Source organism: Pelobates fuscus, chromosome 3 (genome assembly GCF_036172605.1).
Source record: "Pelobates fuscus isolate aPelFus1 chromosome 3, aPelFus1.pri, whole genome shotgun sequence".
Classification (NCBI taxonomy): Eukaryota; Metazoa; Chordata; class Amphibia; order Anura; family Pelobatidae; genus Pelobates; species Pelobates fuscus.
The window spans coordinates 358,702,814-358,720,751 of NC_086319.1; the positions used below are offsets into that span (position 1 = coordinate 358,702,814).

The 17,938-nt window shown below is 42.0% G+C and overlaps 1 protein-coding gene across 1 annotated transcript in view; it reads left to right on the top strand.

Annotated features, from left to right (window-relative positions):
- The window catches only part of LOC134601828 (C-type lectin domain family 4 member M-like), a 53,262-nt gene that overhangs the window by 26,785 nt on the left and 8,539 nt on the right, over positions 1-17,938 (top strand). The window contains exons 6-7 of the mRNA XM_063446328.1: positions 15,533-15,574; positions 15,909-15,950. Of these exons, the coding sequence (XP_063302398.1) occupies positions 15,533-15,574; positions 15,909-15,950 (84 nt within the window). The remainder of the gene's footprint in view (positions 1-15,532; positions 15,575-15,908; positions 15,951-17,938) is intronic.

Here is a 17,938-nt window from a genome sequence, read left to right on the forward strand (position 1 = left end):
CAGGAGTAGACACAACATTAAAATTAGTAGGACTCCACCTACCACTGCCTTAAGCCCTCCAAACCACTCATACCAGCTACCAAACCAACTACTTGGATTGTACCCTTTCCATACCTGAGTAGGCACATGCGCTAGTTTAACCATATGGCTAGTAAGCTCAGCTATTGCTTGCCCTTCGTCATCTATTTGAAGACAGCAATTGCTCAGGTTAAACTTCCCACATACACCTCCCTCTACTGCCAAAAGGTAATCCAAGGCTAATCTATTCTGGTAGACTGCTGTCCTCATCCTGGTATTATGCTTCGCTAGAAGATTGAGCGCTTGTGATGTCTCGTTAGTAATAATCTCAACCACCGCCTGTAATCTTATAATACGGTTGAGCATATAAATAGGGGTTCTATAACCAAAGGTACCATCTTCTGCCCACGTGGCTGGCCCATAATAATCTATAATACGCTGGGGAGGCCATTCATTATCTTCCCAGGCGCCTATCTCTATGGGTCCCCTTTTCTTCCTATGATTCACATCATACACTTTAACACCTAAAGTCTCACCTGTTTCAATAGGTAACAAGAAGAAGGATGGTTTGAGCATACCCAACACACATGCCCCTTCCCAGTCCTGTGGCAACTCCGAATAGGCTTTCTTACCACAGATCCAGTACAAATTTGCTGGGGCTTTCCAGGTAGATGTGATGGATAGGTCAAACCACACATCCTTTAAATTGGCGTATCTAGCAAACGGGTTAGATGGTTCTGAGACATTTGAAGCCGACCACCAAGTTGTATTCTTTGTATCATCATCATAAGCTTTTTGCCCTAGACAAGTTAATTCTCCTACAGAAGTATTATACATCATTCCTTTCCTTGCTATGCAAACATAACCTATGATGGAGGTCTTTAATCTCCACTCAGATTTACCTCTAACACTCATATGATAATCGGCTTGTGTATATATTAGTTGGTCAACTGCCTCAGAACCGGACATTACCTCCTTTGCTTCCCAAGGCCATTGGTCTCCCATGTTAGTACCTCCACACACATAGCAGTTGGTAACATTAAGACTACCGGCAATACTTTCGGCTAAATCAATGAACAGGTTTTTAGCATTATGGGGGATCTTATTATCTATACTCATCTCTTCATAAAAGGAATGGTATACTTGATGAGTTTGGGAGGATACCGTATCAGTCTCTATCCCTATAAACAATACTGTCCCAGGATCTAAACCCGTCCCATATATTTGAAACCCAAATAAATTACCATACTTGTCTAAAAACTTGTCGGGGTTATTTATAAGTATATGGACTGGATTGCATTCCATAGACTTACAATATGGGCTGGTGGGCAACTTAGTCACAATCATGTCCTTGTCTACTGTCTGTCCCCAAGTTGCCCACCCCACACAAGACCAATATGGGCAAAAGTTATAATCTCTATTTGGGCATCTAGGACTCACATATTTATTTTTATTACTGGGACAAATATATTTATCGTTAGACCCATACGTCCTCTCCCATCTAAGATCCCCACATACATTCCACGGCTTTCTACCACTTGATATCGCCTTACATGCATCAAATAGCAGAGCACCCGAAGAATGTACGGATTCTAACACCGTCTTATTAATTAGGGTCCCCTGAGGATCTCCATTCCTGAGAGTCAACCAAATTGTACGAGGTTGATACTCCGGACTGAAGCACTTAGGTTCTCCTACTCCTAAATGGCACACACTATATTCTATATTAAGGTATCTACATCTGGATACATCTCCTTTACACTCGTATTGTGAATGCCAAATTAGGGTTTGGGAAATATGGTTACCTGTTCTCGTAGTCTTAATGCATACCTCACAGCTAGGAGTGTCGGTACCTCTACCTTCCTGAATATAAAAACACACATAAATAAACATTATCAAGAATACATCTTTCGCCGTCATCCTCAGTCTTCGTCCGTGCGAAGGCACCTCAGCTTCCAGGATGTAAGGGCTGCAGGGAATGGAGTTCTGCTCGTCTTCACAGGAGTCCCTTCGAGACTTTCCTGGCTTATATACTATATGTCGGTGAGCGGACAGGCTTTATTATGGCCGTCTAAACACTCACTTCACCAAATCTCTGTAACAATAAAATTTGTAATCCACAAAGTTCCTCGTTACTCCGACTGAGTAGTGCGTTTTAACCGGATCTTGCAGGGATTCTCTGGATCTGCTGTAACTTGCCAAGAATCGACTGCTGCTGGTTTAACCCTGGAGTGATGTATCCACGGAGTCACTTCGGCTACTTTTATCGCTGTAGGGGTAGACAAAAGAACAACATAAGGACCTCTCCACTTGGGCCCTAACGGTACATTATTCCACTCTTTAATCCACACTTGATCTCCTGGATGGTAACTATGAACTGGGGGATAAATATTCACAGGTAATCTATCTTGTACCCATTTCTGTACCTCCTCCATAGTCTTACCCAACTCTACAACCTGCTGCCGGGTAATTCCTTCTCCCAACTGACTCAAATCCCCCCTTAAGTTACCAAGTACGGGAGGTGGTCGCCCATACATGATTTCAAAAGGAGAGAGGCCCATCCTTCTGGTAGGGGTACTGCGGATTCGCAATAGAGCTATGGATAAGAGAACGTTCCACTTAAGTTGGGTTTCCTGACACATTTTAGCCAACTGATTCTTAATAGTTCTATTCATTCTCTCTACCTTACCAGAACTCTGGGGTCTATATGCAGTATGAAGCCTCCACTTTATACCAAGCATATGAGTCAGTTGTTGTAGGCACTGATGAACAAAAGCTGGACCATTGTCCGATCCTATAGAGCAGGGTAGTCCATATCGGGGTATTATTTCTCGTAGCAGGAATCTCACAACTTCTCCTGCTTTCTCTGTACGAGTAGGACATGCTTCTACCCAGCCTGAATAGGTGCACACAATTACCAGCAGGTAACGATGTCCACCCGATTTAAGCATCACTGTATAGTCAATTTGTAAATCGGACATGGGGAGTCCCCCCATAAACTGGACTCCTGGTGGCTTTACAGGTCCTTGTCTTGCATTATTTTTAGCACACGTTACACATCTTCGTACAATGGCTTGAGTCAAGTTGGACAATCTTGGTATGTAGAAATGTTTCCTGAGAGATTCTTCTGTACTGTCTCTCCCAGAATGTGTCCCGTTGTGATAATTTTGGACAATTTCTACCGCTAGTGATGCTGGAATGACTATTCTTCCATCTTCTAACTGATACCATTTGTTCTCCAAGTACTTTCCAGGTTCAGTCTTTAACCACTCCTCTTCTTGAGCTGTATAAACTGGAGTCCATTGAGACAGTGGAGTTGGTATAAGAGCAGCTATGTGCCCCACATATTCCTGTCTTCCCGATTCAGCGGCACGCTTAGCTGTACTGTCTGCCATCCGATTTCCCTTGGTTACATCACCATCTCCTCTCAGATGCGCTCGACAATGTATAATACCGACTTCTTTCGGCTCCCACACTGCTTCCAATAGTTGTAGGATTTCAGCTGCATACTTGATTTCTTTGCCTTCTGAATTCAATAGTCCTCTTTCTTTATACAAAGCTCCGTGGGCATGAGTGGTTAAAAACACATACTTGGAGTCCGTGTAGATGTTCACTCTTAAACCTTCAGCCAATTGTAACGCTCGTGTTAGTGCTATCAATTCTGCCTTTTGTGCTGATGTTCCTTTCGCCAGTGGCCGAGCTTCTATCACCTTGTCTATTGTTGTTACTGCATATCCTGCATAGCGGATCCCTTCTTTCACATAACTACTGCCGTCGGTGTAATATTGAACATCGGGGTTCTGGATGGGAAAATCACAAAGATCTGGTCTACTTGAAAATACTTCATCCATTACTTCCAAACAATCATGTTGACTTTCAGTAGGTTGTGGCAAAAGGGTAGCTGGATTTAAGGTGTTTACAGTCTCTAAATGCACTCTTGGGTTTTCACACAACATTGCTTGATACTTGGTCATACGGCTGTTACTAAACCAATGATTTCCTTTGTAATCCAACAACGTCTGTACCGCATGTGGGACTCGTACATAAAGTTCTTGACCCAGAGTGAGTTTATCGGCTTCAGCTACTAGCAGGGCGGCTGCAGCTACGGCTCTTAGACAAGGTGGAAGTCCGCTGGCCACTGCATCCATTTGCTTAGACATGTAGGCAACAGGTCTTTGCCATGATCCCAAGTACTGTGTCAATACTCCCACAGCCATTCTTCTTTGCTCATGTACATACAGGTAGAATGGTCGTGTGTGATCAGGTAGACCTAATGCTGGGGCACTCATCAAAGCCTTCTTCACATCTTCAAATGCCGTTTGCTGTTCTTGAGTCCATAAGAAGGGGTCGTGCTCTGTACCTTTGATAGCTGCATACAGAGGTTTTGCCAGTATCGCGTAGCTGGGAATCCATATCCTACAGAAGCCTGCTGCCCCCAAGAATTCTCGCACTTGTCTTCTATTCTTGGGTATCGGTATTTGGCACACAGCTTCTTTTCTCTCTGGCCCCATAATTCTTTGACCTTCAGAGATATGGAATCCCAGATATTTGACAGTTGGCAAACACAACTGAGCCTTCTTTCTAGACACCTTGTATCCTGCCTTCCAGAGAATGTGTAATAGATTGTGCGTTGCTTGCTGACATATTTCCTTTGTAACTGCTGCTATCAACAAGTCATCTACATATTGTAACAATACACACTCTCCTGGGATGGACTCGAAATCCAGTAGATCTTGGCTTAGAGCTGAACCAAATAGGGTAGGTGAATTTTTCAACCCTTGGGGCAGTCTTGTCCAGGTCATTTGGCGTTTTGAGCCTGTTACAGCGTTTTCCCATTGAAAAGCGAAGATACATTGACTTTCTGCGGCAATTCGGAGGCAAAAGAAGGCATCTTTGAGATCTAAGACTGTGAAGTAAGTAGCCCCGCCCGGAATTAAAGCAAGCAGGTTATATGGATTGGGTACAACTGGATGTATACTAACAACCGCATCATTGACTGCTCTCAAGTCCTGTACAGGTCGATACTCATCTGTACCGGGCTTTTGAACAGGCAGCAATGGGGTGTTCCAGGGGGAAGTACAGAATTTTAGGATACCATACCGTATGAACTTATCCAGATAAGATTGGATGTTCTTCTTAGCCTTCTGCGGGATGTGGTATTGTCTTAGGCTCACTGGATAAACCCCAAGTTTTAGTTCAATTTTAATAGGTGGAATATTATACGACATATTATACGACATATACGAAGACTGGGTCAGCATGTGCCATTTGACCTGCGGCATCGATATAGGCTGACCCGGGATTCAGACGAAGAGGCATCTGGTAATGTTTTAATTGTTGGGTACCGGTCAGTTGTCGGGTTTGTATGGGGCTACGTGGTGGGGCGTCAGTCATGGGTTCCAGTCGGGGAGAAATAGGGCATGAGGATGTGGGAGCTTGGTTTTGGGAAAAGGTAGTAAATAAAACACTTCGAGTCAAGCTAGAAGAAGCTTGACCGGAAGTCTGAAGTGGCGCCAAATCAGGATATTCAGATCTAATGGGGGTTGGCTCTGATTCCGGAAGGGGAGATTTAGTACGAGAGGGGGTGGATTCTGTACTGGAGGAGGAAGCGGAAGTGGATGAGGGCAATGAGGGGAGGGTTACAGGACTTCCTGCATTTGCGTCACTTCCTCTTAAAGGAAAGTAAGGGGGCGGCAAAGGGATCTCGGACTCAGGGGGCGTGTCCAAAATGGGCCTAACACCAGTCCTAGTGGACAAACAAGTCCTAGCCACCATGAGGCGACACTGCTCCTCGTGGCACGTCTGGATCCATTTTGGCGAGTCATTTACGGCCTGTCTCCAACAATCAATATAAGGAAACTGTCCGTAAAGCTCAGGCCTACCTGATACAGCCACGTGTAAGCGCTGTACCAGAGTTGGATCCAAACTGCCACGTGGCGTCCATGCCGCAACCAAAGTAGGCCACTCCCTAGTACACAAAGTGACCAAACGTACAGGAGACATTTTAACCCCAAAATCACATTTTGTAAATCCCTTTTTAAAATTCTTCACCATACAGCCTAAGGGATCCGGAATCGTTGACTGCGACGTGCCCATACTTAACAATGGAACGTCGTCGACAACGAATACTATACACGCGTACTATTCAACAGTCACACCCGTTTCCTCTGGCAACAGCACCACGTGGTACGGTTACCAAGTGAAACGTACACAATAACACAATAAACACTCAGGGAATTCCCGTACACACACAGCTGTTACACCAGTCACTATATAATCAATATTATGCCCTTTGGCGAAACTATACAGTCACCCACGCTATAATTCTCTATATATGAATTACCCATCTATAACACACCCCAGTAACATCGTCTTTTACAAATAGCGGTTACAGTACGGTTAGCATAGGTCAAAGCACAATTTAAGGTCACAATACAATTATTAGTGGTTATGGTGTTAAACATGCATTAGACGACAATGATTAGTACTTATATACAGTGTCAGTAAATATACAGGGTTATGGTACCGTGCACTATAATACAGCAACACACTATTAACACTCTCGCTAGACGGCTGAGCTCGCGCTATCTAACAAGATATACACTTTACTAAACAATCTTTAACACATTTACAATTCCCAACTAAACTATTGGCCAGTACCTTGAATGGACTACCTAAAAACAATCTACATACGTTTTGGTTAGCCACACTGCCCAAGCACCACATATAGCGAGCTAGAGGACCGAATTTACACAGACGCCTCTTAGTCGATAACTATCAAAAATCTAGTGGGTTCCAAATTTACACGCCTTCCCACTTAGCCAAGATAGGTTGAGAGCTAGCGAACCGAATTTACACAGACGCCGCTTAGTCTCCCGGTCCCTCCGACCTAGCGAACAAAATATACACCCTAGAACGCTAGTCTAGACAAGACACCGGTGTCCGGCTAGGGCTATTTACACCAGAACCCCGCCTGACTAACAAAATCAAACGGTCTGACTAAAGAGCGTTCGATCGAGCGGTGCGCCTTCGCTCCTTCCCTCCGACAGAGGGGGCAGATTCCATACACAAATAACCCCTTATGGGCCTACCGCACAATCGGTATACCCCTAGTGGGTCTGCCGTCTAAAACAGCAGTTGTCTTACCTCCTCGTTCCTGAACCTGAGTTCACACTCATCGACGGGGACACCCCAGCACTTCTTACGTAGAGGCCGATGATCTCCTGGACAACAGACCAGTGGCGCCGAGACGAAGGGAGGTCCACGCAGAAGTTCAGGGGTGCAGCCGTAGAGAACGTGGGCAAAGATAGACCGTCTCACGCCTCTGCCTCTCAGCTACCGTTGAACGATGAGTTTCCCGGCCAATGCACCAAATGATACCGGAGAAACTGACGGAAGCGAAGCACAGAGAGATGGACACAGGTTTCTTCAGGAAGGAAGAGATTCTTTATTGGATCACCGATCGGGACTCAGAGGGACTAACGTCACCAAAATACAGCAAGTTCTGAGCCCCGGACAATAGTGCAGGCTCCTTATATAGGCACATAACTCCTCCCATATTAAGCTCCACCCGCACATTCTCTTAACCAATCAACACAAATAAGAATTAACTTCCTGTTTGACCGCATGGCCTGTCCAGCACAATGGAGGAGGGGAATACTATATCCTGTATTCTTGCACATGCTCCGTACACTACTGATCGTATCTTGCCTCGTGCAACCAACTGATCGATACGTCAGCATATGCACGTACACATGCCACGTGGTAATCTCGGCCTACTAAATTTATTTTTACCGAGATTCCACCACAGTCCTAGTTGCATCCTCCAACTTTTTCTCTTTTTTAAATTAAACTGAAACCACCCTGAGATAGTTAAGCCAAATTATGTAAAGTAAACAGAAATATAAAGACAATAAACCATGGTAATTAGTATAGAATATGATAATAGAAAAAACAGAGAGAAGAGAACCAAAAACTCTGTACCTAACTTGCGATGGAGCAGCAAAGAAAGAGGAAGTGCTTCAGTTATACACGCCCAGGGCCGGTGCAAGGATTTTTGCCACAGTAGGCAAAAAAATTTTTTGCCGCCCCCCCCCATATGCTCTCCCCACGATGTGACATCACAATGACCCAACCATACGATCTGGCCATCTGCCTGTGGATGTAGTGGTGTTGGGGAGCAGCTTAAAGAAACAATACAGTGTCAGGAGCACAATCATGTATCCCTGACTCTATAGTGCAAAAGTAACTACTTAGGTGTCAGGCCCCCTCTCCATCTTGATGATCTCAGCCAATCCAATGCTTTTCTATAGAAAAGCATTAGCAGGTATTGCGCATGCACGGTAAAACACGGCACCAATCAGCATCTACTGATAGAGATTAATTTAATTAATGCATCTCTAAGGTGAACATTTAGCATCTCCATGCAGAGCATGGAGACGCATAATGCCAGTGCTCCACATAGTGCAGCACTGACCCAGAAAGCATCTCTAGTGGCTGTCTGAGTGACCGCCACTGGAGGTGTCCCTAGGCAGCAGTGTTTACACTGAAAAGCTTGCAGGGAAAGGCTATATTCACCAGAACAACTACATTAAGCTGTAGTGGTTCTGGTGACTATAGTGTCCCTTTATTGTGAGGTAAATTAGAGATTAGTGGTACTTTTACTATACTAGATTGTCTACTTACCACCAGATATGGGCAAGATGATGATGATCTTTGGCTGCAGTCTGGCTCCTCGGTCTGGTGTAGAAGAGGCTCTCTGGAGGCTGCTTGCAGCTGCTCACCAAAACCAATACCCTGGGGTTACAGGAAGCAACTTAATATGCAACAGGTCACCTCCTTGACTGTTCCAGAACCCCAGCAGGCACTGCTGCTGCCTACTGGCCAGTCAGACTTATGTCTTGAATGCAGCATGTCTGCACAGGGGTGGGCAGTAGGAGCACAGATACACAATGACAGATACACAATGACACAGATACACAATGACGCATACAGACATACACAGATACACACATATAAACACACAGACACATACAAAAGCATACACTGACATATTCTTACACAGATACACACACTGACATATTGACACACAGAAGCACTGACGCATACACAAACTCAGATACGCACAGATACATACACATAGATAAACACACTGACACACACAGATAAACACATACAAACATATAAACACACACATAGATAAAAACACTGACACACACATATAAACACATGCACACATATAAACACACACACAGATACACACATATAATCACACTGACACATTCATACACACACACATACACGTATGTGTTACATTTTCAGCCACCCTTCTCCTAACATACCTTTTATGTGCAGGCTTCCCAGGGTCCTGCTGGCTGAGACCTATATCAGTGTGGAGCTGGCTGGACTGGGTCTCTCTCCTCCTTTAGTTCTTCCACCTTCTCTGTCTCGCGCGGCACTCTATCTGCATCTTGGAGGAAGCGACGTGACTTACTTCCTCCCATGTCGATGATATTACAGGCACCTGGTCGCGCTGCCTACTAGAGGGCACCTGCGCCCGACCAGGGTGGCCCCAAGCGTGCAGGCCCTCGAGTCCCAAAGGGCTCGGCTGGCAGAGGCGCCCTGGCCGATATCGCAGCGCAGCTCCTGACTAATGCTGTCCCGTCTGCTTCTGAGCTCAGGTGGCTGCAACACGTGGGACAAGAGGCAGCGCGGAAATTACAGGAGAGGCAGTAGGCGGGTGCCAGGCACTCCCTTTTCCAATGCGCCCTAGGTGACCACCTATCTCACCTATAGGAAGCGCTGGCCCTGTACATGCCTCTAATTGCTTAAGTTTGATTGGTTCTCAGTTCTCTTACTTTTTTTTGCTGCTATATGGAGTTAGTAAAGAAAGATTAAGCAAAATATAAAGCCTCCTGTCATGTGGTAAAATTTCGGACAACCCGAGCAGAATTAATTTTTTGCACAAATTGGATGAACCAAATTTTTTTTGTCTAGGTATAATTGTTTAATCATGAACCTGGCTATATGCTTACAAATTCCCTGATGTTGTACAAGTGAACAGAGAAAAATGATTCTATTTTGAAGACAATGGATTTGAATCATATTTTTCTTCTGTTAACTCACTTTGATTATTGTTATCTGATAAAAAATAAACCATCAACATCATAGTAAAGCATATATGGGGGCTATCTCACCATCTAGTGGCCAAACATATAAAGTGCTACATAGGTGCTAGGTCACCATCTAGTGGCCAAACATATAAAGTGCTACATAGGTGCTAGGACACCATCTAGTGACCAAACAAAGTGCTAAAATAGTAAGACAGTTCTTATAAGCATAAAGTGCAATAAATAAAAAAAAAGTGCTATATATAACTAAAATGCTTAAAAACAATCTTAAAGGGCTATACAGTGAAAGTAAATTGCTACTAATCCCAAAAAGGACAGGTAAACAATTGTAATTTAGCATATAATAATCAGTAAAATTATATATGTGGTATATAAATTATATATACACCACATATAAAAGTTTCAGGTGAGTTAATTTAACGTGCTGTCATTAAAGTGGAGACTGAATAAACAGCAACGACAATCCATATCTGAAGAACCACCAACATAAGACAGATTACTAAATGTTTAAAACAACAGTACCTAAACTAAGTAAAACCTAAATGAAAGGAAGTGAGTCATTTCTGATTTCCTGAAAACTACATTTAGAGTGTTTTAAAATGTAACCTTAGAATTACAGTTTAACCCCTTAAGGACCAAACTTCTGGAATAAAAGGGAATCATGACATGTCACACATGTCATGTGCCCTTAAGGGGTTAAAGGAGAATAAATCAACATCTGCCTAAAATATGATTGATTTTTTAATGACTCTTATCTTATGTTGTTTCTATTCCCCTCCTTGGGTGCTGAGCTAATTAGGGGGAGTGCCCCTTAATTTCCACCTGTGTGGGATTTGTATTGCCAATATAAACCCACTACTGACTCACAGAGCTTGCTTGAAAGTAGGCTCTTTCAAGTAGGAGTTGAAACCAAGAGGGTAAATATTGTTTTTGCTCACTTGTGTTATTTGGTAACTGGGGATGAGTGCTAGCAAGATTACAAGTTTTACTCAGTGTACATCCTGCTGCATGTATGCACGCCTGGATAAATCTGTCCAGGATCCATACCTATGTGGTGGGTGTGGGCGAGTGGCTTTTCTGGAAGCTCGGATTGGAGATCTGGAGAGGCAAATTGCAACACTGAGGGAGATTGATAATCTTGAGAGGAGTCTGCTGCTCACTGAGCAGAGTTTAGTGGGTGCAGGTAGTAGAGTGGGAGGAGATGAGACAGTTGGAGAACAGGCATATATCTGGGTAACAGTGGGGCGAGGAAGCAGAGGGGGAGGGAAGAGGAAAGGTTTAGCTAGTCCTGATCTAGTGCAGCCTAACAGATTTGCCCGTTTAAGTGAAGATGTTGGGTGCATCAGCTCAGGAGTAGCTGTACTGCAGGAAGCTGTTCCTTCTAACAGCCGTGGGAACAGCCCCTCTAGTGCAGGTGAGGTTGAGAGGGTAAGGAAGTCTAGACAGGTTGTGGTGGTACGGGACTCTATTATTAAGAGAGTAGATAGGGTAATCTGCCACTCTGATCGACTCAACCGGACAGTTTGCTGTCTCCCGGGTGCTCGGGTCCGGCATGTTGCCGACAGAGTGGAGGGATTATTGGGAGGGGCTGGGGATGACCCAGCTGTCATGGTCCATTTTGGTACCAATGACAAAGTCAGAGGAAAATGGAAGGTCCTAAAGAGTGAGTTCAGGGATCTAGGAAGTAAGCTTAAGAAAAGGACCTCCAAGGTAATATTTTCAGAAATATTACCTGTGCCACGCTCTACAGCAGAAAGGCAGCGGGAGATTAGAGAGGTCAATGCATGGCTGAAGTCTTGGTGCAGGAAAGAGGGTTTGGGGTTTTTAGAGCACTGGGCCGATTTTGCGCTTGGGTACAACCTGTATAGTCGTGATGGATTGCACCTAAACGGAAGAGGGTCTGCTGTGCTGGGGGATATGATGGCTAGAAGGTTGGAGGAGATTTTAAACTAGGAGTAGGAGGGGAGGGTCAAAGCAATCTAGAAAATGGAGATAGGATAGAAATGAGATGGGCTTTAGCTCAGAACAAAGGGGTGGAGATGGGGGAGGGGGAAGCTCAGAACAGAGGACATATGTAATATTGATAATTCACAAAAAGTACAAATGACTCATGGTAATATTAAATGTATGCTTACGAATGCAAGGAGCCTATATAACAAAATGGGGGAACTAGAGGCAATAGCATACACTAAACAATACGATATAATAGGCATAACAGAAACATGGTGGGATGAGACACATGACTGGGCAGTTAACTTAAATGGGTACACATTATTTAGGAGGGATAGGATAAACAAGAAGGGTGGTGGGGTATGTTTGTATGTCAACCATGAGTTCAAGTCAAATCTTAGGCATGTGGAGTGTAACGAGGAAAATGTGGAAGTTTTATGGGTAGATATCTGCTTGGGGCAAACAAAGGGAAATACGTTATTGGTTGGGATATGTTATAAACCACCAAATGTAAATATTAATGAGGAAGAACTGCTGTTAGAGCAAATTGGTAAAGCTGCAAATCGGGGTAACATGTTAATTATTGGAGATTTTAATTACCCGGGCATAAATTGGGATAGAGGGACTAGTACTTCAGCTAGGGGAATCCGGTTTTTGAATGTGTTAAAATGACACCTTTATGTCACAACTGGTACAAGGACCAACTAGAAAGGATGCTTGTCTGGATCTCATTATAACAAACAATGTTAATCTTTTAACCAACATTCAAGTAGGGGAGCATTTGGGAAATAGTGATCACAATATGGTAACTTTTGAAATAAACTCAAAAAAGCAAAAGCATGTGGGATATATTAACCCCTTAAGGACCAAACTTCTGGAATAAAAGGGAATCATGACATGTCACACATGTCATGTGTCCTTAAGGGGTTAAAACTTATAATTTTTAAAAAGCCAATTTTAATAAGATTAGGGCAGCTCTACAACATATCGACTGGCATAAACTCCTTAGTGATAAAAACACTGAGGAAAAATGGAAACTATTCAAACAAATATTAGAAAGGTACATTTCACAGTATGTACCATTGGGTAATAGATATAAAAGAAACACATTAAAACCAATGTGGCTTAGTAGAGAAGTAAAACAAGAGATTAAAAATAAGAAAAGGGCTTTTAAAGCATTTAAATCGCACAAATCAGAGGCATCCTATATAAGATATAAGGAAGCCAATAATACTTGCAAAAAGGCAATTAAAGTGGCTAAACTAGAAAATGAGAAATTGATAGCCAAAGAATGCAAAACCAACCCCAAATTTTTTTTCAAGTACATTAATTCTAAAAAAACAAAAAATTAAAGTGTAGGTACACTGAAAACAGAGATGGGTCTGTTAGTCAATGAAGACCAGGAAAAGGCAGAAATTTTAAACAACTATTTTTCTTCAGTATATATTAACGAGGATCCTATGGCAAGAGATATGCATTTGATTGCTGCAACAAACTTGCAGATAACTTGTGATTGGATAACTCGAGACAAGGTGCTACAGCTATTAAAGAAAATTAATGTAAATAAAGCTCCTGGCGGTATCCACCCACGAGTACTTAAGGAGCTAAGTGGGGAAATAAGTGAACCTCTGTATTTAATTTTTCAAGATTCTTTTGTTTCAGGTATTGTACCGGAGCATTGGAGGAAGGCAGATGTTGTTCCTATATTTAAAAAGGGTTCAAAATCCTTGCCTGGAAATTATAGACCTGTGAGCTTAACTTCTGTGACTGGGAAATTATTTGAACGGCCATTAAGGGATAATATTCAGGAATTCATTGGGAAGAACTGTATTATTAGCAATAATCAGCATGGTTTTATGAAACATAGGTCATGTCAAACTAACCTAATTGCATTCTACGAAGAAGTAAGTAGAAGTATAGATCAGGGTGTTGCAGTGGATTTGATCTACTTGGATTTTGCCAAGGCATTTGATACGGTTCCTCACAATAGGTTAGTCTTCAAACTAAAAGAAATTGGTCTAGATGAATACTCTTGTTCTTGGGTAGAACATTGGCTTAAGGATAGAGTACAGCGAGTTGTCATAAATGGTAAATTTTCAAGCTGGACAAAAGTGGTAAGTGGTGTCCCTCAGGGTTCTGTTTTGGGACCGCTTCTATTTAACATATTTATAAATGATCTTGAAATGGGCATTGAAAGCCATGTATCAGTGTTTGCAGATGACACAAAACTTTGTAAATTAATAAAATGTGAGCAGGATATTGCCTTGCTGCAGAGGGATTTGGATAGAGTGGGGGACTGGGCACTAAAATGGCAGATGAAATTTAACGTAGAAAAATGCAAAGTTATGCACTTCGGGGTTAAGAATGCACAAGCAATTTACACCCTAAATGGTAGTGAACTAGGGATAACCACACACAAGAAGGATTTGGGAATTGTTATAGACAACAAATTAGGTAGCAATATGCAATGTCAATCTGCCGTTGTTAGGCCAGTAAGGTTTTGTCATGTATAAATAGGGGCATAAATTCTCGAGATGAAAATATAATTTTGCCTCTTTATAAATCACTGGTAAGACCACATATTGAATATGCTGTGCAATTTTGGGCACCTGTTCTAAAGAAAGATATCATGGCACTAGAAAAAGTGCAGAGACGAGCTACAAAATTGATAAAAGGAATGGAGCATTTTAGTTATGAAGAAAGGTTAAAAAATTTAAATCTCTTCAGTTTGGAAAAACGGCGCCTGAGAGGGGATATGATAACATTATACAAATATATTCGGGGCCAGTACAAACCATTATCTGGAAATCTATTCATAAACAGGGCTATACATAGGACACGAGGTCACACATTTAGGCTTGAAGAAAGGAGATTTCATCTAAGGCAAAGAAAAGGTTTGTTTACAGTAAGAGCAATAAGGATATGGAATTCATTGCCTGAAGAGGTGGTTGTGTCAGAGTATATACAGATGTTTAAACTGCAATTGGATAAATACTTGCAAAAACATAACATACAGGGATATAATTTCTAATTAGTGGGGTAATAGCTGCTTGATCCAAGGAGACATCTGACTGCTATTTTGGGGTCAAGAAGGAATTTTTTCCTAGTTTATTGCAAAATTGGAAGCGCTTCAGACTGGGTTTTTTTTGCCTTCTTTTGGATCAACAGCAAAATCATATGTGAGGAAGGCTGCACTTGATGGACGCAAGTCTCTTTTCAGCTATGTAACCATGTAACTATGTATTGAGGAAAAAAAGGGATATTCTGAAAACCTTCTCAAGATTGTATTGGGTAAAACAACAACAACTTACTGATAACTGTAGCCAGTATTTTATCTGGTATGGCCTTTAAGTATAAGTTCAAGGTAATGCACTTGATAATAGAGCTGTGACACAAGTACCACAATTTCAGACATGGACTCTTCTTTTTTTCAGATTCCACATTATCTGCTGAATTAACAGAGTTAAAACTGAGTGGTAAGTACCTTTCTCTTCCAACAAATAGGGATCAGTATAACGAAAGGTATAAGTGCAACTATTTGATGCAAGCAACATAATTTCTTTAAGGATATAGTTTGTGGATGACAGGTGCACTTTAATAGCTTAATCTTTGGTCTGAGCAATAATGGGGATTCCTGGGACTCACTAGATGTGGCTGCTCAGACAGTTGAAGGAAGGAAGTATTTCATAGCTAAAGGCAGAATGTGATGCTAAACATATCAGAAAGGAGCTCTTGAGTAGATGTCCTACTAGCTCAATCGTTATTGGTACATTCGATGCTCAGCAACCTCTTATGTTTTTCTATTTACAGGCTCCAGAATCACTGATAAAGTTGAACAATTAAAGGAGAACGGTATTTGCCATTTTTTCTTATTATAGAGTCGGCTCACCCTCCTCACTTTAAATAACCACGAGGGTACAAGCAATACAATTAGTGGAATTTATTTCATTTTGAGGTTAATGAGTAAAAGAACGTGACTCAAAGTATGGATAGGTTTAAAAGATGAATTCTTTATTCTAATTTATCTTCAGCTCGATCACTTACCTGTCCAATATATGTTTTAAAGGGGAAATTATTTTAAATTTGTTAGGTGGCATATGTAGAGTTGACAAGGTGAGTGCCGCAGATGCATGTTTTGTGGAAGGAAATACATAAATACATCTGGTTTATTGCAACCGCATTTGGACATTCTCTGCATACTCTGTATCTATGCACTAAGTACATTTCACTTGAGAAACACGGTGGGGATTTGTGGGATGTCAGCGACTGCACTAAGAAAGTCGTTTCAATAATTGTGATGTAATTTCAGATGGAATGCAAGTGGTAATTAGTTAATATGTATGTGTTCAATACTAATAGGGGGATTTGCAGTAACGTAGGCATTGTCAAAAATGAAAAATGCTTCTATGATGGTCATCAAATTTTATGCCAAAATAGCTTAACTGAAAACAGAATTGACTTCTTGTATTTTTTCAATTTGGCTATTTGACCTAAACTTTAAAATTCACTTTGAATTCCGATCAATTCACACTTTAGTTGTTAATCTTGTAATATTTTGTTTTAAACAGATTTGAGTTCCGAACTAAGCTAAACTTAATTTTAACAACAATAATAATAATAACAGTATTCATGCAGGGTGCAAAATATTATCCACACAATATCAGACCAGCGAACACCAAGTCCCTTGGGTTCCAAGTAAACCATTAATCCATCCCCCCCAAATGTCCCTATCTTTTCTATCCTAAAGACCCTCTTAGGAGTATTCTTTATGTGTCTGAAATTATACTACAGATCCACAGCATAATACTCACAGTAATGTACATTTAAACTACAATAATTTAGTTTAGAAATCAGCCTATGTAAATACGATAAATTTTTTCTATTCTAAATTACATTTAGTTGCATAAACTGTTATTATCAAGGCACCTAAAATTTCTCAGAACAGCCCACTCCTGGTCACAACCACACTAACAACCCTAACGTTAAAGTGTCCTCTTTATCCTCTTCCACCAAGGGCCGGTGCTAAACTATTTTGTGCCCTAGGCAAGACTGCCCCCCCCCCCCAAAAAAAATAAAATAAATTGCCAACTTTGATTTTTAAAAACAGATCTGTAGAAAAAATGTAAAACATAAAACTTAAAACTACTTAATTTAATGACATTAGATCACTTCCTCCCAGAGCTGGCACAGAGGAAAAACGAGGGAGCACTGGGAATAAATGAGGGGGAAGGAGGGTGACTTTAAAAAAAATAAATAAATTTAAAAAAAATCTTATGATGGGACTTTTTTTTATTATTCCTACATTGTGCAGGAATAATAGGCAGAGAGGCTTTGTCTAGAGAGCTACTACATGAATCTACTTGTTCTTCATCACTGCTCCCTTGCGCACCGTTTAAGGATTCTGGGGCGGCAGTGTTTTTACATTCCGGCTCCTGGCCTCATGACAGAGGGCACACATGTGAGATTTGAGGCTGAGCATGGGTGGCGAAGGAGCACTGATGCTCCTGCTCTTCCTGAACACACTGTGTTTCGGCAGACTAGGCACCTACTGTTCAGATAAGCATTTCCTAGCTGCCTTAGCGAACAGCCAGCCACCTTCTGGGGGGCCCTAAGGTGGCCAGCCGGCTAGCTCATGGGTTCACTGGCAGTCAGTAACAGGGCGCCCTGTCAGCGACCCCTGTAGTTCTGGCCCCACTCCCTCACTTTCTTACCCAAGGAACACTGTACCCTAAATGCATTCTTAAATAGCATTATCAATGTGTCCTGGTAGCATTCTTTTAAATGTACACGGCAGAAATCTATGCTATTGTTTGGTTTCTACATGAAGGGGCATGCAATGG